The sequence below is a fragment of the Vulpes lagopus genome, chromosome 10, assembly GCF_018345385.1.
Source record: "Vulpes lagopus strain Blue_001 chromosome 10, ASM1834538v1, whole genome shotgun sequence".
Lineage (NCBI taxonomy): Eukaryota > Metazoa > Chordata > Mammalia > Carnivora > Canidae > Vulpes > Vulpes lagopus.
In genome coordinates, this window is record NC_054833.1 from 28,799,418 (window position 1) to 28,825,707 (window position 26,290).

Below are 26,290 nucleotides of genomic sequence, written 5' to 3' on the forward strand. Positions count from 1 at the left end.
TGAAAAAAAAAAAAAAAAAAAAAAAAAAAGAAAGAAACTGCAAACTGAGCTTAGGGAGAGAAGCGTAGAAAGCGCCCCTGTTCTGGGCCCGTGCAGTGTAGACCGCCCCAGGCCTGGACCTGTCCAGTGTGTCGTCCCTGCACCAGCGCTGTCCCCCAGGCCTCTCCCCGCTGGAACAGGTGATGGTGGCACTGCAGGTCCCACCAGGGATCCCCCCTTTTCAGCCAGTGCCTCCGGGTCTAAGCAGGTGGACCCGGCTCTCTTGGCAGAGGGGCCTGTTGTCCATCTCAACCTGTGCGAGAGTGCATCCCTGTAGACGGACCCGGGACCCAAAGGACCATGGGCTCGCTGGGTGCCTGCACCTGGGGGCCTGGCCCGGGGGCCTCCGCATCCCTTTGGTTCTTGTCCATCTTAACCTCACTAATGCCCTGAGTGGCACTTACCTTCTCCCACGGGCTCCTCTGCAGAGAGAAGTGCCCCCCCCCCTTTAAAAAAATGCCTTTGTGCCAGCGACTCAGAACCCCTGCGTTTTGCTGCCAGTCGCAGCCTTGGGGCGTCTGAATGCAGAGGGCGGCCTGCGTTGCCCTGGGGATTGGCTGCCTCAGGGACAGGGACGGCTGCTGCCAACACACTGTGAAGCCCCGTGGACCGCCGTGTTCCCAGGTGTGGTCGGAGAAGAGACCCGCGTGGTCCTCCAGCCCCGGTGGCTTCTTTAATCCTTTTGGAACGTGTCTTCGGAATCTTCCCAGCGGCACCGGCCATGCTCCCGGCCACCGCCCGCCTCTGCGCCCTGCTGCACCTGCAGCCCTCCCTGCCCTCCCCAGGTGCCCTCTGCACCTTCCCCGGCTGCCATCCCCGGCTGCCCTCCTTGCTCTCCTTGGCTGTCCTCACCGCCCTACCCCGGCTGCCCTCCCAGCCCTACCCTGGGCGCCCTCCGTACCCTCCCCCGCCCACTCCGTCCTCTGCCTTCCTGGCAGCCCGCGAACAGGGTTGGCCCATTAGTCGCCTTCTGCTCCTCTCTTTGCCACTGGGAGTGGGAATGGGATGTGGGGACGTAGCTGGAGAGGCCGGCGCAGGCATTAGATCCCCCATTTCCTGGGGCCCTAGGCACTTAGCGACCTGGATGTGTTCACCCGACGTCCAAAGCAGTGACCAGCCAAGGTCTCCATCACCTTTAGTGGTTCCGGGGGAGCAGTTCCAACATCCTCTCCAGTTTCTGAGCCAAGACCAGCCGGAGAAGGCTCGCGCTGCAGGAAGGCCTAGTGCTCAGTGAGGCGTGGGCCGCAGGCTCCAGACCCTTCCACAGGCTCCACTCCAAGGAGGGTGTCTGTGGAGCTGCGGCCCCAAGCATCCCCGCGAGGGGCCTCAGTAAGCTTTGTTGACCAGGTGGCCACCTGGCAGACGAAGGTAACAGGAGCGGGTGACAAGAGAAGCTGAGGACAGCCGGCGGTGGGGCCTGGTGTTCCCGCTCAGCCTGTGGGCCTCAGAGCAGCAGCGGGGAGACCTCTGGGTGCTGGTGAGAGATGCAGAGCCCCAGGCCCTGCTCTAGACCCACTGGGTCAGAATCTGTATTTTTTTTAGATCCCAGAGGAATTTATACGCAAATTAAAATCTGAGAGGCACTTACTTTATAGTACAAACTTGACAAAATTCATTTTCTCCCTTAACTAATTTCTCCCTGTCCTAACGATCCCCTTTTACACAGAATGTTCTCTTCCTTCTTTCCTTTTTTGCTGTCATGTAATTGTCCCATAAAACCAGCATTACAGAAAACACATTCCCACGTTCCAGAGGGCTGCTGTGTTGTCCCGTCATTCCTGGACAAAGGCCCTGGGCCCCGCCCGCTCATACAAATGCAGAGAATTACTCAGGGTCCAGGCGCGCTGGCCTCTGTTTTCTTTGAGGCGATTCCTTCCTCTTGCAAAAGCCAACACTTCTAGGTTGACGGGCATCCATAAATCTGCCTTATCGGGGGCTTAAGACATGTGTCCGGTATATACTGTGCAGCGCGATACGGATCTATCTCATTCTCTCCAAGGAAAGGGGGTCGGTGACCCTGCCTGAGGCTCCTGCCAGGCCTCCTGCCGCTGTTTGTTTGGCCAAAGGCAGTGAGGTTTAATTACTTGCGGCAAATGTACTCTAGCACGTTTTGAAAAAATCGTGGCCTCTTAGTAGGAGGAAGGCAGACTTTTTGATCCTGTCACACTTTCTCATTGCAGAAAAGGTACACTTGGGACATTGTTTTGGTGTGTTTGATTTCATTGTTAAACAATCCTTAAAAATACTTAGACTGGGGGCACCTGGGTGGCTCAGTCAGCGAAGCATCTGCCTTTGGCTCAGGTCGTGATCCCAGAATCGTGGGATCAAGCCCCACATCCGGCTCCCTGCTCATCGGGAAGCTGGCTTCTCCCTCTCCTCACTGCTTGTGCTCTGTCTCACTATCTCTGCTACTATCCCTGTCTCTCTCTCAAATAAATAAATAAGATCTTAAAAAAAAATACTTAGATTGGTCAACTGACATCATTTCAATAATTGAGGCTATTTTTATCTTTATAGACTTTCTAAAACAAGTGATCTTAGAATGTCCTTCAACTGTGAGGATCTGTTAAGTCTAAGAGAAATATGGAAGAAAAGATGAGAAGATGTTTCTATTCCTCCAATAAATCTTGAGGAATTAGGATATGAACCAGCCTGAAAGATTAAATGTCTGCTGTTGTGGAGGCCTTGCACCCAGAATCACCACCCCGAGATCCTGGTGAATAGGACCCTGCCCCAGCTCTGGGGTTGCCATGCTCTGAAGCACCTTCCTTAGTATGTTCTGAGTCCTCCTCTGGTTCCTGGTAGCAGTCTAGGCTAGCTATACCATTCAGGAGGGACGCCCCCATTCTAGGTGAGGGTATGGCCTGTCCTGGACTCCATTTTCCCCCACAGGGTGTGTTTCCAACTTCTACCCTCAGCTATTCTTCATATGAGTTCAACCAGATTCCCAAGATCACCAAACTTACATCTGTGTGCTGTTCTGGGACCTAGTCCACAGTTCCAGGTTCTACGAGGGTGGCGAAGGATTCCTCCTGGCAGTGCAGGATTTCTTTCATGTAATTGCATGAGATTGGGCTACCCAATGGTGCTGATATTGGATGACTCCAACTGTTTATATAGAGAGCGGCCCCTTGAAAAATATTTTTCCAGGAAACCCACAATTGTACAGGAAACCCATCCCAAGTACATCTTGGTATGTACTTGGTAACTGATGGCAGAGCCTGGGTGGTTGAGACTTAGGGTAGGAGATGGGAGCAAGGAAGGCAACAGGAGCTGAGAGGCAGGTGGTCTGAGGAAATGGGCAGGGTGGGTGGAAACTCCCCAAGGCTCAGACTGGGAGCCAAATCAGGATGCTAAAGCTCCTGCCACCCTACCCCCTGCCCATCACCCTACCCTTCACCTTCCCACTGTTCCACATCCATAGTGGACCTAGACTTATTGATGGAACACCCATTCGGTAGCAATATACCTATATGGGGGTGTGAGGAAAGTTATAAAGAGTTTTTATCCTCCTGAAAACTATTTTCACTCTAAAGCCTGGAGCACAAAAAAGAGTTAAGCAGCAGACCTATAAGAAATGCAAATGACTGTCCTTCCTGGCCTTTGTGTTGGCTGAGTTTTCACTGGAGCCTGGTGCTTTGACAGAACTGAAAACATTTGGGGTTTCAAGACACAGAGTCTGTTCTCTTTGCACTGAACCCCACACGGTGTGGCAGGGGTGGGGTGGGGGGATAAGGGATAAGACAGAGGGGCCAGGTTGTTGTAAGAAATATAATGGTGTTTGCAAACAATGTACATTTTGTGACCCCACAATATTTTGGATCATGAATTCTAAGCTTCACAAGTGCCTAGGAATAGGGCCTCCAGGCTCTAGGCTCTAGGCTGTTATAGTAACCATGGATCCATCATTTGGGGCTACTGCATTCATTTTATGTTGGCAAACATTCATTGAGCACTTAATGCATAGCAGTTATAAAATGCTTCTGTATTCATTCTTCCTCCAGTTCATCTTCTCCAGGACATGTTGAAACCAAACCAACCGATTTGTATCTCTCTGTATTAAACTATTAGATGGACATTTATCCTAGAAGTAGTTAGTAGTTTTTATGTTCTGTAGCCAAAGGAGGTAGACAGAGGGGGAGGAATAATCTCAAGCAGGCTCTACACCCAGCGTGGCTCCCAACTAGAGGCTGGATCCTGTGACCCTGAGATCATGACCTGAACCAAAATCAAGAGCCAGACGCTTAACTGGCTGAGCCACCCAGGCACCCGGCAAAAGAATTTCTACATAATGAAAAATTAAGATGCCCATAGTAATATACTCTAAGGTTATTACCACATTTTAAATTATATTATCAATCAGAACAAACCTCTTTAAAATATCAAAGTTTCGTAATGTGCTGGGTATTTCACATGTATTCTCTTAGTTAATCCTCATAATATCAGAAACATAATGAAAATCTTTTCTTTTCAAATGGTCTGAAAAGTTAAAGTGAGTTGGACAAAAACACAATGACCCAAGACTCAAGCAGAGAATTTCTTTTCCCAAATGCTGTACTATTTGGTCAACATGGTATCTTATACCCTTTGACTCGATGTTCAAACGCCATTTTTACAGCTTTTTGTATTCCTTCCCCTACAAGCTCAAGATGTGACTATAGTTCTGTCCCTGGCTTCACAGTTTCTTGATTGTTTCTGTCTCTTTCTTTCCTCCCAGAAGGCCAGGGTTTTGTGAGTGAGGATGAATACCTGGAAATCTCTGACATCAAACGTGACCAGTCTGGGGAGTATGAATGCAGCGCCTTGAATGATGTGGCCGCACCTGATGTGCGGAAAGTAAAAATCACTGTAAACTGTGAGTTGACCCATTGTCAGGAAGTTTCAGGGAAAAGGAGAACATAGGGACTGAGGGAACAAGCTGGTCATGGCAATGCCATATTCTGATCACCCCAAATTGTTTCCAACAGGAAAATACTGTCTCAGATTGCTTTGCACCATGACTGTCCCCATTTGCCATTTTGCCCCTGGAGTTTACCTGTGCCCATCAGAGCTTTTAGCTAATGGGGAGGATTGTTTGCTTTGAATTGGTTAGAAGGCTTGAGAAGATGCTGGAGTAAATGCAATATCCTCAACCCAGAAATTCTTTTCCCAAAATAAACAGTTATTTACTGGGAAGGTGGGGGTGGCACAAGAAATCCATTTGTACAGCAGGTGACTCAGTGTGCCTTTCATCTGTTTCACTCTGCATTTTCCTCCTGCAGACCCTCCCTATATCTCAAAAGCCAAGAACACTGGTGTGTCCGTTGGTCAAAAGGGTATCTTGAGCTGTGAAGCCTCTGCAGTACCTATGGCTGAATTCCAGTGGTTCAAGGAAGATACCAGGTACCTCAAAAATGGGAATAGAGCATACCTGATGCAGAGCTGATGGGTCATTCCCCACATGGAAAGGGAGTGATAAAGGAAAGGGGAAAGATATGACAAAACCAAAATGGATGAGTCCCCTTTGTAAAAAAGACTCCCTCTTAGAGCTAGAAACACACAAACAAACAAACATCGAGGACGCTGGCAAGAGGGAAAATGAATTGACCTCGTTTCCGAATCTGGGATTAGTTGTAGGGATCTCTGTCTGCTATTTCATGCTAATGGTAGAACCAGACCAGCAATACCTTCTCTTATTGCAGGCTAGCCACCGGCCTGGGCGGCGTGAGGATTGAGAACAAAGGCCGCATATCCACTCTGACTTTCTTCAATGTTTCAGAAAAGGATTATGGGAACTATACTTGTGTGGCCACAAACAAGCTTGGAAATACCAACGCCAGCATCACACTGTATGGTGAGTGCAGGAAGCCTGGATGCAGTGGGCTCGGCCAGGAGGGAGAGGTCCGGGGCTGTGGAGGGAGGAAGGCTCGATATGCTTGGCCTGTGCCCATCCATGCTGCTCAACCCACCACCCTTTGATGCAAAATGCTTCTCCCTATCATTCTCCTAAGCATGTGATACAGTGATGTTTGCAAAGGGATTGATATCTCCTGGTCCATTGAAAGGCAAGGTTTGCGCCTTACAAAAGGAGTAAACCCAATTCTGAACCAAGTTGAACGGTGGTTGCTGCAAAGAACACAGAACCATGGAACAGTTCAACTGTAGTATCTAAAGGTCTGCGGGGTTAAGCTAGAAACAATTTTAAGATGCCTTCTTAGGAAGACTCTGTGATTCTGGGGGTTATAGTTATAGATTTCAACCGACTCAACTCCTGCCATCATGATTCTCATGTTGACTGCCATGTCATGTTCTCCCTCATTGGAGTGGATGGAGCAGTAGTCTGAGTCCTCATCAAGACAACTGTTCTGTCCACAGCTGAACATCAAACCCTTCTCTGAAGGTCTTTCCCTCCCATATGGATGGAGAGGTCTCCAGAGCCCTGACCAGCTCCCTTGGAAGCCCTTATCTCTCCCTCCCTCCGCCATCCCCCATTGCTACGTCCATGTCCTTGTGCAACACTTCACACCATGTACCAGGGCCAGCTCGTTGTGATATTTTGCGTGTATATGTTTTTGTCTATTTGCTGAGGTTTGGTTAGAGGTGAGCGGGATGAAAAGGTATTCATTTTCCCGTGTGTATCTCAGACCCTGAACGAGCTTTCAGCATTGACATTAAGGAAACTTTGTCCACCAACCATCTGAAATGTGTGATCTATGTCTTTTGTTTTCTCTCTGCATTGTGTGTGCATTGTGCTGTGTGTGTCTTAGAAATAAGCCCCTCATCAGCAGTGGCAGGTGGGTACAGCATGTTCCTTCCTTCCTCTGCCTGCCTGAATGCCTTTGCTTTTGAATCTAAGCCTACTTCAAAGATAGGCTTGCCTGCTCCACCTCCTCGACTTATTTGTCCTTAGTAGATAGACTTCAGGGGGTTTGGTTTGCACAGTTTAGGTGACAAGCATGTAGAATATGATGGCTTTCACATACACACTCACATCAATACATATTTTGGGGAAGGGGTTTTCCCCCAAATCGATACACTTTGACTTGGTGGCCTGTAAAATAGATGAGTATTCTACTTTTGCACATAGCAGCACCAAGGGGATGAAATGGATTATCAAATGATGGTCTCCTTGGGAAAGTCACCCTAGTATGGATGTTCTATTCTTCTAGCTCAAGGCAAAAAGGGATAATGAGTTAATTCTACAAACTTCATTTTAAAATAGAAGTATTGGGGGTCATTATTCATAATAATAGTAATAATATCCACCATTTTCCCAAATATTTACTGCTTTCTAGGCATTATGTTAGTACTGTACAAAGAAGGTTATTAACTCCATTTTAACGACAAGTAAAAGGAAGACTAGTGAGGTTAAGTAGCACTGAAGTACATGTATCCGTGAGTAGGTGCTAGATGAAACCCAGAATGGGGCCCTTCATCAAATTCTGGGTGCACAGGGTGTGATGGACACACGTGCACACTCACATACTTGCATGTACCATTAGATGAAGCAGCAGCATGCGCCAAGCTGTGCTTCCAGAGGCAGCAGCCTCACAGCCCTACTTCCCTGTAGTCCATCTCAGTCACATAAAAAGTGGATTTTCCAGACCTGGAGTCAGCTCTGTGACTTTTCATAGCTCTGGATCTAGGACAACCACAGGCCGTTAGTGCTGCCCAGGCCTTGAGATCTGTGAATGTCCATCTCTTGGTCTTGATAAAACTGAGGGAAGGGTAGGATGAGTATGATACTCTGACCCTCATTCTGCCATCACCCTGTCAGTGGGGTCATGCAGGGTATTGAATGTGGCCAAGAGAGGAATCTTGGACTGACAACCAGGTAATCTAGGTTCTTGTGCCTCCCTACCACTAACAAGAAAGGTGTGTCATAGCAGATAACAACAGCAAAAGTACACTAAGACTGCTAGCATGCTGGGCGTGCCATGACAAAGTCTCGTCGGTTGGGTAGGCTTAAACAACAGAAATGTGTTTCCTCACAATTCTGGAGGCCAGGAGTCCAGGATCAAGCCAGGAAGATCTATCATCTGTTTTTTGATGACGGCTCTCTTCCTGGCTTGTAGATGACCCCGTTGTCCTCTCCTGGCCGTTCTTCTGAGTGTGTGTCGTCTATAGAGAGATACAGACAGAAATGGCAGAGAGGGGAGGAGAAAGAGAGGGCTTTCTCACATGTCTTCTTATTAGAACCCTAATGCTATGAAATCAGAGCCCTACCACTTAACCTCATGTAACCTTAAGTACTTCCTTGTAGGCCCCATCTCCAAATACACATTGGGGGTTAGGTCTTCAACACATGAATGTGGGGAGATATAATTCAGTCTATAGGGAAGCCATAGCTTCATATCCCAATTTGGCCAGCCACATGCCAACCACTTAATGTTGCTGAGCCTTACCGTCCTCATGTGTGCTATTGGGATAGCGATACCTTCTTTAGAAGGCTGGTGAGAGGACGGTGTAGGTCTTACAGAGAGGCTGACAGGTGCTGTGTTCAGATGCGTGACTTTGAGAACACACAAAGTCTTTGGGCCTCATCTGACTCAGCTAAAACTGGGGTGATACTTCCTGGCCTGCTGACTGTCATTGTGAATTATCTCTAAGACAATGTTTACCGTGGAGGCATGACAAACTGGAACTGTTGTAGAAATGCAAGGTACCACGGTTACTTCCGCTGCTTGCCCACACTTGTGACACAGCCCGTCTTATCACTGCTTCCCGTGGTACGGCTGCCAAGAATGTCGCTTGACTGGACTGCGCATCCCTTTCTTCCAGAGTCTTTCGTGCCCTTTACTGCAGCACCACCAATCCCTGTAATCCACCCAGACTGCTTCACCTGGTTGGTACCCACTGACCTTCCAGCATCCCTTCCTGAGGGAAGCCTTCCCTGACCTCTATGAGTAGGTCAGTCCTCCGTTGTACACCCTCTCACATGATGGTTCTGAAGGCTCTCTTACCAAGGGCACTCACTTGCATTCATTCAGCAAGTACGTGTCAGTACCTACTGCAAATAGGGCACCGACACCGTTCTCAGTGAGGAGGACACAAGTGTCCCCAACAGCTACAGTCCTTGTCCTAGAGCTCCACTTGCTAGTTGCAATTATGCAGTTTGTTTGATTAAAGCCTTTCCTCCCTTTAAGCCTGTGTGCTCCATGAATGTAGGGACCATGTCTGGTTTGATCCTTAGAACCCAGCACACAGTAGTGGGTCAGAAAAATCTTACTGAATGGCTGAACATGTATATAGAGACTGGAGGGTTGTGTTGGTGTTGCCAGCAGCAGGAATTCAGATGCCAGGGATGACGTATGGCAGGGTGGAGTAGGGTCTATAGACTCAGGGCTTCTCTGAAGCCAGGCTGTGCTGCTCACTGGCTGAATGGCTCTGGGGGAGGCAATCTCAGTGCCTTATTTCTTTCATCAGCACAAGTATTTTAGAAAAGATGTCCTATGATTATCTGACACTATGCCTGACAGGAAATAGGTTAACACAAGATCAGAATGACATTGTCCAGTTGACCCACCCCTTCTGCTGGCCATGAGTGTTCCTTCTAGTTCTCAGTATTCCCATAATTATGGCTAACTAGTGTTACCAACCACTTACTACATGCAGAGCCACTAGACTAAGTGTTCTACGTGTTTTATCTCATTTACTGACTCTAGAAAGTCAGTACTGTATTTATCCTGATTTTACAGAGGGTGAAATTGAGACATTGGGCAGGTTACTCAACTCATAGTGGCTTACACATGTTTGAGCTGAGATTTAAACCTATGTACTATGGTTCCAGTGTCTGAGCTCTTTCTCCTATTTTGATCCAACTCACCATACTTGGCAACCCAACATGGACATTGGTGGATGTCCTTCCAGATGGATACCCATGTCAACAATTAGCCTGCTTGGACCCATTTCCCACACCAGCATCTCCCATCTTCCATCTAAAATCCGAACCCATTCTGTAGTAAACATAGGGGCGCATAAATCTTTTTGAATTAGTGTTTTCATTTTTGCTGGGTAAATACCCAGTAATGGAATTAATGGATCATATGGTAATTCTTTTTTTTTTTTTTGAGGAACTCTCATGCTGTTTTCCACAGTGGCTGCACCGATTTGCATTCCCAACAACAGTGCATGAAGGTTCCTCAAAATAATTTAAAAAAACAAAAAAGAAAAAAACAAAAACAAAAACAAAAAACAAAAAAGAAAGCCGAGCCCATTCTTTTAAAGGATGATTTTTTACATTTACAGCCCATATACTCCTACTTCCCCGATACACCCCCCACCCCTACATATGTCCCCAGGCATACCTTGGTGTTTGCCCTCAAAGACTATAGAATTGTTTTTGGAGACCCTTTTGACTCTGCACTGTGACCCCATCTCAACACACAGTCATAACAGGTCTCTTGCACAAACACATCTTTATCTATTTCCTACCAACATGCAAAGAACAAGGGGAAGTGGGATGAAAGCAGTTTCAAAAGAACACATAAGACAAAGCCTGTGAGCCAGTGGGCTGGCGGGCAGGTTGAGGCAGGGTGTGATGGGGCGGGCGGGGAGAGGAACGCAGGTGGGTAGGCCACACGCAGAGACAAATCAGTGGTTGGTGCTGACATGAGGTGTTTCTTCCCGGCATGCCTGTTGCCGCCCCTTCAAAAGCCACAGCGACAGCACAGGTCAGGGAGGCAGAGTGCAGCTCAGAGTGTCACTTGCGACCGCCCGTGTGTGCCTTCGCGCCCGGCCCCCGCAGTCCTGGGAAGACACCAGAACTCTGCGAGAGCAGGAGCAAGGAAAACGGTGTTCTGGTCCCGACCCTGCTTCAAACAAAGCGATGCTCTCTGTTCCCTGGTTGCCTGTGAGATGTGAGAACAGAACAGGATGGACTGACTCCCAGCGGAGTGTTCTGGAGGGAAGCGGCAGTGGAGAGACAGCGCTGGCGACAGGTCTCCAGGACTGTCACCCGTAGCCTTGGAAATGGTGGCCGCTTAAATGCTGCTTCTGTGGGAAAGCCCCTACTCTGAGCACAGGGAAGGGCAACTGATGGCAGCAGCCGGCGCGGGCGGCCGGGGCGGCGGGCACCCGGGGGCGTGCCAGGCTGGGTGCTGCAGAGGCCCGGCCCTGGCCTCCGGGAGGCTGCCCCCTGCTCCCGGCGGCCCGACCCTCTTGGCCCCCACCAGGTTCCGAGCAACAGGCCCCGGCCCCTGCCCTGAGAGCACACGGGGCACAGGTTCGGGACTTGGTCACACGGGCACCGCAGAGTGCCAGGCGGCCAGTGAGCCAGGTCAGGCCTGGGCTCCTGGCACCGGTGGGGAGGGGTGAAGGGCACAGACCACACTGAAGGGAGGGCTGCTGCACACCCCAAAACAGGCTGCTCACATCTATCTGCGAGATCGGAGCGACGCACAGGAGTTACGTTAAGAGCTAAGCATCAGGACGAGGGACGACTGGTAGGAACCTTGTCCTTGCAAGTGAAGAGGGCAAAACATGCGAGTAAAGGCAGCATCTGGCTCTGGGTTTTCCTCAGGCGGTGCCCCAGCCCCCAGAGCGGCCGGGGCTCGGCCTACCCCACGGCCCCCCGCAAGCCTTAAGGGCAGAATCTAGATTTCCTTCTGCTAATGGCCATGCTTTTGCTTTTCAAACTGGATTTCCTTCAGCTACGGGCAGCACCAGCCAACTCCTCTCTCGCTCCACCCTTTGCTGCCTGACGCCCCGTGCCCCCACCGACCGCGCACCCCCGTGGTACCTGTAGGCAGAGCTTTGTCCCCCACCCCACCCCAACACGCCCCTATCTCTGTTGGCCTTCCCCACTCCTTTATTAAGGTGTCCTAACGCGCACACCTTCTCCCAGCTGCCTCCAGGGGCCACCCGAGGAGTGGGCCCGAGGCCTTGTGCCAGCCATCCTACATCTCCTCTAGCCTTGTCCTCCAAACCTCTGACAGGGACAGTCCATGTTCCCATCTCCTCCTCCTCAGGCACCATCATACCTCGGTCTGCCATGCTCTGTCTCCCTCCTAAACCCACCCGAGTCTCAGCTCCAGACCCCCCCTCCGGCCCCCAGCACCTGTTCCCGGCTTCTGTGATACACACCCAGGTGCTGACTTCCTTAACTTTCTTTCTCAAGCATGTTTCTCACTCAAATGCACACCTTATCTTCTCGCCTAGGCACTCTCACTGGAATCTGTCCATTCGTCTGACTTCCTCTGCCCACCCCTTCAAGCTGGAGGCCAGGACTCCCCTTATCCACATCCCCTTATCCTTTAAGTTCTCCCACTGCCTTCTGTGCACCCACCAGGGTAGACCCAGAACACCAATGCCATGACACGTGTCACCCTCTGATCATGCTGCTTCAGGTCTTTCCATCCCTCCATCCATTCAGATTGAGTTACAAAGGGGAGCAAAGTTCCCAACCCTGTACAAACAGGTCAGTGGACAGCTAACAGTAAAATAATGGGATGTAATAAGTGGAAAAGCCACTAGCTATTAAGTGTCAGCCAGACACTTGAGATCAGTACTGTTATTATTCCCACTTCAAAGAAGAGGAGCCTGGAAGGAAGTGACAGCACCAGGTTTTGCATCTGGGTCTGTCTGATCTTCACTTCATGTTTCTTGCCAACCCATGTGCATCCTAGGTCTCCCCATAGTCTGTAGGGTCACAGATGGAGGCTTTTACCCCCTTCTCTGTCTTATAAAACTGTACCTAACCCTTAAGGTTCCACTCAATGTTGCCCTGTCCACAACGTGTTTCTGAGCCCACTGGAGAAGTGCTCGTCTGGTGGGCTTTCAGGGTAGCTCATATTTTGTTTGTATTTGTTTCTGCACTTAGAGGATGTAGCTCTGTATCTTGCAATGGTTTTTGCCCAGGAAACATCGGTTGCATTAATAAATATAATTTCCAGTCAATCGGGGGCATCAGGGAAAGTGTTGCACAGCGCAAAACTCTCCAATAACCAAAAGAATCCAAACACTCAAAAGGACTCGTGGTCTTCTCCCCACAGTGAAACCTGTGACACTTTCCCTTGCATTCCAGCTTCCATATGTCTTATTTGGAATGGAGGGTCCCCTTCCCCCCTACCCTGGGTCTTCCTTCTGAGGGACGCTCTATCAGACATTCCAATTCACTGCTTACGAAGACGTTCATCAAATGATTTCTTCTTGCAGAGACATCAAAAGCGGCACATATTTGTCCGTTTCCTGCTGATAATGTATATGATTTTTTTTTTTTATTTTCCAAATCCACAATTTAAATCCAGGTGGGAGGGAATGAGTCAGAGAGAAATACCATTGCTTTTTTGGCTGATGACAGCAGCGTAATCATTTGTATTTTCCCCAACCTGCAAAATGTCAACATATTAGAAAAAAAAAAAATGCAGACATTTCACATTTCATTCCTGATGAGGTTCCTTGTCGTTCCCGCGCACCCCACCCTCTATCTGAATCATTGACATCTGGCTATTAGCCTAAGCATTTAGAATCTAACACTGAGCATTCGGGTGTGCTGATGTCAGCACCCAAGCACACACACAAGAGCTTGTGGTTCGGCATAGACCAAAGTCTTGTCTCTTTCAAGTTTGTGATGAGCTGACAGTTTCGAATTAACTTCTGATGTCAACTTCTGCAGCTTTTGTCTTTGTGGTACACACAAGCCAGGGAGAGCTGGAGAGAACAAAACGAAGATGGCTGCCTTTCTTGGCCTCTTCCTTTGCGAGTCTTGGCGCTGGAGAGGCGGGTTCATCTTCCTTGTGAAACAACACGGTGCCATGTTTTCCGCGGTAATTAAAGACAATGGAGGAAGAGTTGGCTTTGAAGGGAAATGAAGCGCCTTCATCAGCCAGCGCTGCTGAAAATAGGTTTATGTTTCACCAACAAGGGTAACGCATGCATCCTCTAATTAGATTTCCTTGCTCCTCTTTTAATCACCAAGAACATCATTATCCTTTTGGTTCCTCATTAGGAAGGTCACATAGTTCATATTCATACTTATAAAAACCTATCCAAATTTCAGAACAAAACTGCATCTTCTCACACTTCAGATACCTCATTGATCTCACTGTGCGATCACCAAGTTCAACTTGCCCGTGGGCTTTTTTCTTTCTTTTCTCTTTTAATGTGATCACCCTACCACCTGCTATTTTAGCAGAATTACAGTGATACACTCTAAATGTTGCTGAAGAACCGTGCCATATTTTCATGGCAGTCATGGAAAGGAAAAGCTGTGACACATTTCAGTACCTTCGTTGCCATTTTTAAGCTCCGAATGTCTTCCCTAAGCCTAATACACTTGGCGGGGAGCTCTGTGCTGGGCTTGGGAACTTTGGTTTTCAGCACCTACTTCTGCAGAGGGTGATGGGCCACCCCTCAAATGCCGCGACATACTCTTACTTGCAGGGTAGCTGGGCCTCAGGCTGGTTTTAGGTTAAGCCCTCAATCAAATTTGCTTTTTGAAAATCTGATGTTGAGTCTATTTAATTTAGCAACGTAAGTCGTCTCTCCACAGTGGATTTTATTTGTTTGTTTGTTTGTTTCTTTGTCTCCTTCTCCCAACCTGCTGTGCTTCACATCTGGCCATACATCTTCCCCCTGGCCCAGAACTGCACATGCCAATTGACCTTCATGCCACTTACCATTTCTGGAATTTATCTCTTCATCTCCCTCTTCTTTCTAAATGCTAAAGACTAAAGTATTTTTTGTCTGCATATCTGTCCCCAAGGTATTTTGTTGTTGTCATTCACAGTTTGTTTTGTGGCTTTGCGTCATCATTTCAGCTTCTATTCTCAGGGACGCTCCACTTCTGGCATGAAGGAAACAATGCTTAGCACTGAGAGGGTGGAGGAGGGACTGGATCAGGGGAAAGGGCAAAAATACACATTCTCACTTCCAATTTATCCCTGACAAATATTTAATTAAAGCTGATATTTGTACCAGCCATTCTAATTGAACTGAGTCACTGCTAACCATAAAAAATGATTCCTGAAATGGGGCAAATGCCCAGAGTTGGGTCCCTTAATATATTTGCTTCCTTGGGAAGCTTTTGCCTGTGGTTAGTAGCTACATCAGGTCTTTTAAGGAGTGACCAGGTCACTTGCTTGCTCGCCATAGCCAAGTTTGCCTTCAGCTGGTGTTTGGCAAATGTCCTTGAGAGCCTAGTATTCCACAAGGTCTCTTTATTTAAAACAAGATCCCCACAAAAGATCCTATTTTAAGGACCAGCAGTTATTGTCCTGGCTCTAATTTCCCTAGTGTTTATTCATCCTTTACTTCTACTCAGTGATCTTACACATCATCTTAACTAGTCCTCAAAGCAACTGTACAAGGGGAGATGAAACTGCCCCTCCCAATTTTATACATTAAAAAAAAAAAAAAAAAGAAAGAAACTGTTTCAGAGAAGTTGACGGTCTTGTCCAAGGTGATCCTGCTAGTGAGTCCCAGAGCCAGAATTCAAATTCAGTCCTCTCTTTTGAATTTAATTCTCCTAAGACTCCAATAGGAAGGGTGTTCCTGAGATGAAAGGGATGCTGGTTATTTGTTCCAAATGGCTTTCGTCTTAGATTCTGGGGGCATTTAAAAACTTTCCTTCCTTCCTTCATTCCCTCACTTTTTCCTCCCTTCCTTTTCCTTTCCTTTCCTTTCCTTTCCTTTCCTTTCCTTTCCTTTCCTTTCCTTGCTCTCTCCTTCCCTTCCTTCCCTCCTTCTTTCAATTGTTTGTCGACTGATTTAGACTAGAAGAAAGGATATCCCAGGTCTTATTAAAGTATAAGCTCTATGAAAACAGAGACTGACTTTCTCTCTGAAAACAGAGACTGGCTCACAGCAGCTTCCCAATCAATACTCGCTGAGTGAATGGCGGTGGCTTTGAAGCTAGTGCGGGGTCCCTTACCCTCGTGAGACTCGTCCTTTGCCCTTGGACCTTGCATGGAGCATAGCTTTGGACATTTCCCATCACCCATCACTGCTCAATGCTCCATGTCTTCCCAAGCTCACCTCACGGCCAACACCCTCTCTCAGCATCCCCCTATCTCATGATCTCATCTCCTCATTCTGTTACCAGAAAAACCTTGCCACACCTGAAAACAACTTCAACTATTTGGGAAAAATTGAAATAAGCCAATATTAGCTTCAACTAAGAAGTGTGAGGTGGGGGTGGAGGTGGCGATATGAAAGCTCCACAGCAATGGTTACCATGATCACCTAACTACATTGTACCAGCTATTACGCTAATCACTCTGACTCTTTATCCTGTAAACTCAATATTATCACCTCTATTTTCAGTAAGAAAACTGACAGTACCTGGTACGAGATCACATAGCTGGCATGCCACAGAGTCAGGATTTAAACCCAAACCAGTCTGACTCCAAAGTTGCCATGATTGGTACACTTTTATGGTGGTCAGTGACTTTACCCCAAAGGATGTTTAGGGCTACAAGAACAAGACAGTAAAGCCAAGGGGTACAAGTGCCTCCAAAACCTTTCCTAAGGTTCATAGAAGACACATACTCTACTTGTTCATTTGAGGACACCATTCCTTAGACATTCGGTCCCATCTTTTCTTCAAATTCTCGTCCTTTGACCAGATGCATTTCAGGGTTAGTTTTCTGTAGCAGAACACACAACTGAAAATTCAGCTTATGTTTTCAAATTCTGGATTCTAAGTTTGATATAAGAACTAACTTTCTCCCTATTTCCACCAAAAAGGAGGAGGAAGAGGGGGAGGTGGGGCGAGAGTAGGGGGATGATGAAGAGGAAGGCACCACTTGAATTCCTGACCATGTTTATTGAAATTATAGCTAGTATTATCTTGTGTGCCAAGTACTTGGAGAAGTCCATGTAGCTGTTGTTACCTGAAGAAACCAAGGTATAGGAAAAACAGAGTCAACTGGACATCTGAAGCTATGTGTTCAGGCATTGGTACTACCCCTACTCAGCTGTTCCTGAGTTCCCCCAGTAGCATGCCCTTCCCTTAACAGATTCATTGAGCTAACATTTGCAAAAGCCTCTTACCAGCCTAAGGGACCAAAAATGAGCCCCAAGTGTTCTGGAGCCACACCAATTAGCTGAACAGTGGTAATCAATATTAAAGCACAAAGAAGCACATGACTAATCAGGTGAGTGTCCTTACCACACAGAAACCCTACGGGAGAGACCCAAACTAAGTGCTTTATTTTCCTCATTAGCAGTAGAATCAGGGTTACTGCAATGATGCAATTAAAAAATCAGTTCATAGCTGATGGCTTTCATCTCACATTCCTCCAACCTACAGAGTCGTTCGCAGATGTGAGCTCTCCTTCCTGCTCTCAATAAAGTTCAAGAACCCTCCTATAGGTCCTTTGCGGTCCTGGAATTTAGCCCACCTGCTAAATCTCAAATGTGGGCAGGATCTATTTGAGGGAAGCAATGCTAATTTTAATCTCTATTATATTGGATTACATGAACTCATTGCTCAGGCTTGTAGATTGCTCATAGCCATTGCTCATAGACTGATGGACTAAAGACACTTTGGCATTAAATTGCCGTGTTATCTGATACACAAAGCAGGGCTCCTCATACCTGTAAAGAATAAAGCTCCTTGAAGCTGCATAGAAAATGTGACCCCAGAAAAGGAAATTGGAGGACCCGGGAATGTTTGGTGCCCACTTGCTGTCTTAGGAGGTGACATGCCAAGGGGCAAAAACCCAGTTGTACCAACTGGAAAGGGCCATCTGGCTGTTCACCAGCTGTCCCTTCTAGTACCAGATGTAGAGTTTCCATTCATACAATAACTCAAAATGCTAATAGGAGAAGAGCCTTCGAGGTATCAATCCCAATCTCTTCTCCTTTTGTAGATGGGGAGAAGAGGGGATACCTGTCAGTGAGGGAGCAGCAGAATCACATAAAGAAATTGGGTCTCCAGATGCCTAGGCAGTTACTCCTCTCACTACGTGTTGCTGTGGTCCTTGGAAAAGATGCACAAAGGGTCGTTTTCCACAGAAAGGATGTAGAGCTGTAACAATCAAGGGTGCTGACTGTATAGACAGGTGATTCAGTTCTACTCCGGCTCTGGGTGTAAAAGCTGGGTCGCCATAGCAAAGCACTTAACTACTTTGTTCTTTAGCTTCTCCATTTATAAAATGGGAATGCCAGTAGTACACACAGCTCATAGTGCTTCGTGGAGGTTAAATATGCGTTTAGCATTTAGAATCACGCTTGCCACCTAGAAAGCACCATGTAGATACATGTCACCGTCATCATCCTAAGCAAGCTGAGCACCCTTTATGTCTGCTAAGTCACCCTCACAGTTTCCACTCTCTGGAACACTCAACTGAAGTTTAACTGTGGCTATAAACCCTCTGCCCGATTGGTAATGAACATCTTATTGCAACTGCCACACACCACCAGAGATCCTCATTTGTCTTTATGATTCTTCCTCCTTTTCTCTTTGTACCTCACCCTTCATGCTTTGCCTTCCTCATATACTGCTTTTTTCTGCTTTGTTTTAGCTATATCCAACCTTGTGCTGGTAGCATGACAGCCACAGAAATGCTTAAATCTACTTGTAGAACTTGGGATAAAGTGATTCCTACTGAAGATCTCTTTCTTCCTAGAGTGGAGCTTATTAGACCTTCAGTTATTTCTTAAATTAATATCAGCATCATGAAGTAGACAAAGACACACCCACCCACACATACATATGATTAGTTTAATATACATCCTCGCTCTTTATCTACTTATAGATAGATCTCTTTATCTCTTTATCTATATATCATCTATCTATTTGGTAGATATCTTCAAGGAAATATATGTCTTATAAATCTGCATAGTTTACTTCTTTATAAACTCATTAAAAATCTTAATCATTCATCTTTCGAAGAAGACAATATAGAGAATTACCTTGAGCTCCAACTTGGGCATTTTTCAACTCGGTACATTCTGTAGGCCAGTATGGTTTCTTAAGATCTATGTCTTGACTGATGGAGGCCCCAGAGTCAGGCTACTTTTCATAAATATGTATGGAGCCTTCATGAGGATGATAGCACTGGGCTTGTGCCTGGATCCTGTCCTTGTCTGTGAATACTGTCTAACAAAAATGCAGAGCAGCATGAGCCAGACTCTCAAGCCAGCAAGTAAATGTGAATTTTTAGTCAGTAGAAGAATTGTGTACATTGGAAATCAGAGGAAGGAAAGGTATCCGTGTGAAAATTACTGGACTTGGAGGAGTTATGTGCTCATTGCTGAAGTGAGAGGCCTATACTTCCCCAGGCAAAAGGTTTGCATCCCTTTTGCTAGGAAGTCCCTTCCTAGGCAGGACATGGATCCACAGCATCACACTGACAAGCAAGCCAGATGACTACAGTTCTGTCTTGAGGAGACCCTGCACCAACTATGCTTCTTAAAGTAATCATGCTTATTTCCAATAAGCCAATTTGCGTCTAAAAGCATCAGGGAAGGCCTTCCTGGCTTAGGAAGGCAAAAGAGGCATGCAGGTCTTGTCTGTAACTCCTTTTCTTTGTCACTGGCTCTCAGGAATGCCTCTTGATGGCTTCTCACCCAATGTCTTATACTTGATTCCGTGTTCCCTGGAATATTCTCTGCTTGCTACCCACTGGCCTTGCTTATGACTCCAAATTCCTATGACTTGCAAATAAAGGTGATGGAGGAAAGCAGAGGTGAAGTCGACCCTGATACATTTGCCCTGGGTCCTCAGAACAGGCTAGAACCATCCCACTTCACATGGTTTGTCTTCTCAAGGGTGGCAGGTGAAGAGAAAGGAGCAACACTTGTGACTCGATGGTCTCGTTTAATAATGGAGTATGGGTGACTCACTAGGGTGTGTAAAAGGGCCAGAGAGGCCAGAAGAAGGGGTAATTGCCATTAGGTGGCAATTTGGACAGAACACAGAGTTTTCTTTGTGGCCTTCAGAGAGGCCCTGCTGACTGCTGTGACAAACCCAATCATAGTCTTTAAAACTCTGGAGTTTAATTATTGATTCTTCCTCAGCTACTTCTGAGGGAATCTCCACAATACCCCAGCTACACAGGATGAGAAGTTGGCCACACCAACACTGAGCATCCTGTTGCTCACAAAATGTTTCCATTCCTCTTTCTTTCCCCTACGTGCTTCTCTCGGCTATGGACTGTCTCCATGCCCCATGCCTGCCTTCCCCCTCCTATCCCTATCTGTCCTGGACACCATCCCCACAGTTAGAGGTACTGCTTCTGAAGTGACAGTCAAGTCCTGCCACTACCACTTAGCCCTGTCTGCTGCCCTAACTTTTCAGCCCATAGGCCTAACAAAATGCCAATGCCTCCCTCTACCCCTTTTGTTTTTTAAACCACAGTCTTTGAGAGCAGGCTATAGTGGTTAAGGTACTTCAGTGAATCGCCCTTTTTTGGGGTTTCTAAATAATCCCAATGGGTGTTTTCCATTTATCCAGCTTTGGAAGGATCGATTGTGGGAAGTGGGAGATGGGGGAATGCTCACAGAGAAGCATGTCTATATTTATGCTTGTCAGGGAATAAGTATGGTACCCCTTGGGTGCATGCTAATGGATCTGTCTCTCTTTCCCCTACACAGGGCCTGGAGCAGTCATTGATGGTGTAAACTCGGCTTCTAGAGCACTGGCGTGTCTCTGGCTATCAGGGACCCTCTTTGCCCACTTCTTCATCAAGTTTTGATAAGAAATCATAGGTCCTCTGAGCAACGCCTGCTTCTCCATATCACAGACTTTACTCTACACTGCGGAGGGCAAACCAGTCTGGGCTTCTTTTTGTTTGTTTCTGTTCTTCTTCTTGATTTTTTTTTCGGGGGGGGGGTTGATTTATTTGATTTTTTTTCCTCCAGTTTGAATGAGTGGGGTTGGGAGGAGGGGTGGGCAAGATTCTACCATATGTAGGATAATCATTCATTGATGTGTCCAAAAATGGAATCTGTCCCTGCTACCTTGGCCCTTCCCTTTCTTCTGCTCCTCTTCCCATCATCATCAGTACCAAACTCCCCCCAACCCCACCAAACCATAAGCTCCATTTGGGCAAAAACGTGCCTCATGAGAAACACCCTGAAGACACAACTTGACTTATAATGTAGTGCACAGCAAGAGTTATATCCAAGTGTCCTATTATCTGTGTCTTTTAAGCTTTGGGCCATTTTCCTTATTATAATGTACATATCCCTCCCTCCATGCTTATTATTATCTAATTACATTCGGGTTCACATCCTTTCTTTCTGGGAAGATATCTCAACATACCCATATCCATATATATATATATATATATATATATATATATATATATATATACATACACACACATACATGTACATACATATATACATATGTATGTGTATGTGTGTATATAAACATATATATACATATATGTGTGTATATATATATACACACATACATATATATATATGTATGTATATTCTTTTCTCCTTCTCTAACCACTCTGCCCTAACCACTTTCTCCATCAGCTATAAGGGTTAGAGGTTTGGGGCTATGCACACACAACTCAAAAGAACGTTAAGAAGTCACTTGACCAAAAAGGGGGAAGCAGTTTGAATTTAGTACTTCTCTTTAAAAAATGTTGTCTAAGTCATAAAAAAATGATCCATAGATGGCTGATTATTTAGAGTTTATCAAGCTATTGAAGTAATCATGTGGTTATCCATCTACTCAATTGTCTGATTTATCTTTCCCTCCAATTATCCACCCACCCATCTTCCTCTGTAGCAATCTATTTACTCTGCTTATCAATCTATCAATGTAATTATCTAATGCTTCTTTCTATTTCTTTCCTTACTACTCACCATCAATTCATCACCATATTAATTTCTAATCATATCATGTCTATTCCTTTTGTATTCATTTCTACTCTACCTTCAGCAGACATTGGCATCTTCAAAAAATACTTATCAACTTTCATATGAAAGCCAATGGTCTCACGGCTAACAACATAGAAAAGCAATATGTCAAGGACTTTTTGGAATGTGGTATCCTATCCACCCAAAGTAGATGCTATTAACAGATGGACCAAAGTAGCAATCTAAGGATCAGTCACTAACTATTCCCAGAAGAGACTGTTTCTAAAAGCATCTTCTTGGGAAACAGATCAGCCCTGGAAAAACCTTGATCAATACTGTGGGGTTTTTCCCTTTCACACTTGAAAGACCAAGATGGCAACCTTCATATTTCTCTCAGCCTTTCAGGCAAGTGTATGTCAGAAATCAATGGGACTTACTCCATGGCTGGATTTTCTTAGTAGCAAGAATATAGAGAGAAAACACTCATCTGTCCCTGCGGTGTGAAGAGAGCAGTCCACCCGTCTGAGTACAATGACGTCAGCTATTGTCTCCTCCTTGCTCCAGTTTTGGTTCAATCTGTTTGAAAACTATCCAGTAAAAAAAAAAAAAAAAAAAAAGAAAACTATCCAGTAAAAAGCTGATGGAAGCCAATTACATGGCGGGTATGTTGACAACTCTGGTATTTGTTTCAGGAAGCTCTTCTGAGCTGAGGGCACTTGAGCGACTGACTTAATTTCCAAGCACTTGATTAACACAACACTGCAAACAGGAGGGGAACCTGTAAGTGACACACAATTTCCTCTGATACAGGCTGCTTCTCCAGTGGCTTTGGGGAAGAATGTCCTCAGTGTTCCATGTTCAAAGTAGATCCAGCAGACAAACAAGAGCTGACAGGACTTTTCTGCATCATCTCTTGGAACAAGAAGGACTCAGCCAGCAAGGGTGCCTGGAATCCAAAAGAACAGCATTCAAACCCATGCAAAGTTGTGCCCCTCTTTACCTGTGCCACAAGGACTGACCTACTGAGAGGATGAGAAAGAAGTTTCAACGGTGACTATCTCACAGACCTGCCCTGCCTCAGTTGGAAAACGTTCAGGTCCACAGTCTAAAAAATAATAAATATGAGCTTTATAGAGCTCCATTCCCTTAATGCTTAATTGATCTTCTTCCTCCAATATAAATGGCCTCTTTGTTTTGTCCATAATGGCACATGAACATGACATACACAGTGGGGGAATATATACTTAGATATACATTCACGCATAAATAGATACATAAATACAAAGGTAGGTAGTCTTGGCATACAATAAGCTCAGCACTTTGATAATAGTTGGAGCTGGTGCGAGTGGAATTAATATTACATTTGCCAGCTGTAAACAGACATCTGCATTTCCTAGTGAGCTGCCAGGAGCCAGATTCTGGGAACATAAATGATGTGCCAAAAGCAGTGTATTGATTCCAAGTTCCAGGGACAATCATGAGCAGACGCAAAGTCAGAATTAAAGGTCGGACATCAATGTTTTAGATCTGTCATCACATTCAGCACCTGGAGTCGGGTTGGTGTCAGACATTGTATGGGAATTAAATGTGTCATTTGAGTGTTCTACTGATAATAAATGTGTTACTTGGGAGTAAAAATAAATGTGGAGGCTCTGGGGAGTAGATGGTCTTGGAGAACATAGTGCTTAAAATGGACAAGCTATACATATTCTTCGTGCCAAGACTTGTTCTAGAGGAAGGGACCCATCCTTCTTTGACTGGGAAGATCATCAGAACCTTTTGAACACAATAATGAGGCTGAGTCTCAGAGTTATCATGGAACTCTGTGCTGCCTCCTTTCACTGGATACCGGGAAGCATTTCTGGTGATTGCCTATTCCAGCCATGTTTCAGAAAGAAAAAAAAAAAAAATCCTACAGTCAATCCTTAGCTGGGATAAAGAAGACCAAGTAAATAAGACCCAAGGAAACTGGGCACTGGGAAAGAAAATGGCTCTTCGTCACTTTAGATATACTCCAGCTTCTGTGTTGTTTGGGTTACTTTTGTGGGGATGGTTCCATAGAACCATAGTTCATAGTAGCTGTTACCCAACATTTGAAGCATATAGAATATTAAATGCTTACTAGAGACAATGTCTACACTCACACATGCTTTTTCAACTTCCCATATGAAGGGTGGATGGATAAAGCCTCCTGGATAGTTTTTTTCAAGGTGCCAATGGTAGACATGGGGGTAATGGGCAAAAAAGAAGATAAATAAAACTCTGAGCAACCTACAACTCTTCATAGGTTTTCCACATGGGAAGGAAACCAAATAAGACTTATCAGGAGATTAGGCGAGAGAAATTCAGCAATGTAGTTACTCTGAAAACTTCCCCCTTCCCCAAACACAATTAATATGTATTTCCACCAAAGTAATGCCAATGAAAGTGCTAGTGTTAAGGCTCTGGCCAAGCTTGTTTTTCAGTAGTTTAATGTCAAGTGCCTGATACAGTCATCTGCAAGTCTAAGCAAGTGTGTTTAGTTTTTCTTATTTTTGTTTTAACTGGGGGGAGTGGGGGCATATAGGTGAGCAGTGGTCAAAACATGCACATGTGTTATGCAAAGGGCATGGTACACGGCTGTTCTGCTGCAGTTGTGCTAGGTGGAAGAGAAGGAAAGGTAAGGCTTTGTATCAAAAAGAGGCCTTGGTCTTTGTCCCCTGAAACTTGTGCCTCATACTTAGATGATACATTCTATAGGTTGGGCAGTTTCTTCTCAAAACCTGGGTAGGGAAGTGTGCTTTGGGACTCCAGAAACTCCACCACCAAGGCTAAATGTAAGGACCCGTTTCTGCATGGATTCAGTAAACTTGCTCTCAACACGGAGGTATTACCCAGTTCTGCTTATGTTGGAAGGACTCATGTGAAAAGAGCAGAGAACCTCAAAGTGCGAAGTCAATCTCAAAGAAAACTTATCGCTACCATTGCATCAGGAGCAGCTGTAAATGGAAAGCTCTAGTTGTGGTTGGCACTTCTGGTACCAAAGGGAATGTTTTCCCCTCTGGAGTTGTGTATGGATATCATAAGCCCCATCGGTAGAAGGAAGGGAGGAATGACTCATGATGAGGTGGGATATGGGGGGTGGGGTGGGGTCAATTTAACCCTGAGTTGTCACCTGGAACTAGCCCACTTCCCCTCCCATCTTCCCTCTCAAAATTTCTTTAATCTATTTCAGATGGGCGAAGGAGCATAAAATTCTTCTTGTTGGTAAATTCACCTTTTAATCTTTTTCCTCCAACAGTGAGAATGTTTTGTTTTTCACACAAGCTCTATTCCTAGACACTTACAACCAATCACCTCTTCTTCTATCCAAAGCTTCCCTTTTGATTTTAAGACAAATACATTTCAGTAGTTGCAGTAAAACTTCACAGGTGTGTAAGTAGGAAAGCAACATTTTCAAAAGATACCATATGATGAGAACTCCTAATGATCACTAAAAGCAAACAAATAAAAATGCCAGTCTCATTTCCCTCATTTCTTACTTAAGAGAAGTAAATGAAAGGAGGATGAAATAGATTTGCAATTAAAAGATGGGGTAGAAAGACAGAGTTGAACCAGTGCAATTTAGCCTTCAGGTGCGGGATCCTCGGAGTCCAAAGGAATGTGGAGTGGACTTGATTAGGCACCATTGTCTTCATCCTGAAAGTAAGCAGCTAAGCCTCATTTCCAGTATTTTGAAAATAGCTTCTTTTTTGTTCCTTTCAATGGTGCCCTTTTAAAGGAGTATAGTTGTTCCACGCCACTGAGTGGAGAAAGAAAGATTGTGAACCCTTTACTATCCTTCTAGGGCCACATTCTATATTATTGGCAGATTTATAAGGATATCAATAATAGCAATGATAAGTAATAATAGCTCCCTTGTGTTAGTTAAAGGGAGCATTTTTAATCATTCAAAAATTTTTGTGACATGTAAAGTGCAATTGTGAGGAATGTGTGGGTGTACGAAAATGTATCTGTCAATTTCAGAGTCCTCTAGATTAAAAAAAAATTATGACTTATCAATGGTGCCGTTATAGCTGTGTCAGACGATGGGTGTACCCATTCTCACAATTATCCTTAAAACAAATCTATGTTCAAATGCTTTAAAAAAATTATCACATGATACAAGAGTATAACTTCTAGAGTTCTTTTTCGTTTATTTTCTTTCTTATTTTTTCCTTCAAAAATCAATGAAGACTTGATTTCTGTCAATAATTGTATTAAGGGTGAATATACTACCTGAATTTTGTGCATGTTACATTGTAGTTGTAACCTTTTCTAATTCAGGATGAATACGAGATGGTTGTGATTGTGCAGTGTATCAATAAAGTTCGAAGAAATTTGTAACTTTTGGGGGGCTGTTTATTAGGACATCTTACTGGGTATCCAGGAATGGAGAAAAGTAAGCAACGCTTTTCCCATATGCTTCTCCCATATGTGTGTTTTAGGCTTTGGGGAATAGATGCAGTCAGAAAACTGAGTTGCCCCT

The 26,290-nt window shown here is 45.5% G+C and overlaps 1 protein-coding gene across 4 annotated transcripts in view; it reads left to right on the forward strand.

Moving 5' to 3' along the window:
• OPCML (opioid binding protein/cell adhesion molecule like) overlaps nucleotides 1–21,245 on the forward strand; it is a 1,019,356-nt gene extending 998,111 nt beyond the window's left edge. For 3 of the 4 annotated variants that reach the window (XM_041769942.1, XM_041769939.1, XM_041769943.1), the window contains 4 exons: nucleotides 4,757–4,894; nucleotides 5,301–5,421; nucleotides 5,721–5,872; nucleotides 20,560–21,245. In XM_041769942.1, the coding sequence (XP_041625876.1) occupies nucleotides 4,757–4,894; nucleotides 5,301–5,421; nucleotides 5,721–5,872; nucleotides 20,560–20,660 (512 nt within the window). In that variant the 3' untranslated portion in view covers nucleotides 20,661–21,245. The remainder of the gene's footprint in view (nucleotides 1–4,756; nucleotides 4,895–5,300; nucleotides 5,422–5,720; nucleotides 5,873–20,559) is intronic. The other variant, XM_041769941.1, reaches the window with a different exon arrangement.
• The last annotated feature ends 5,045 nt before the right edge of the window (nucleotides 21,246–26,290 follow it).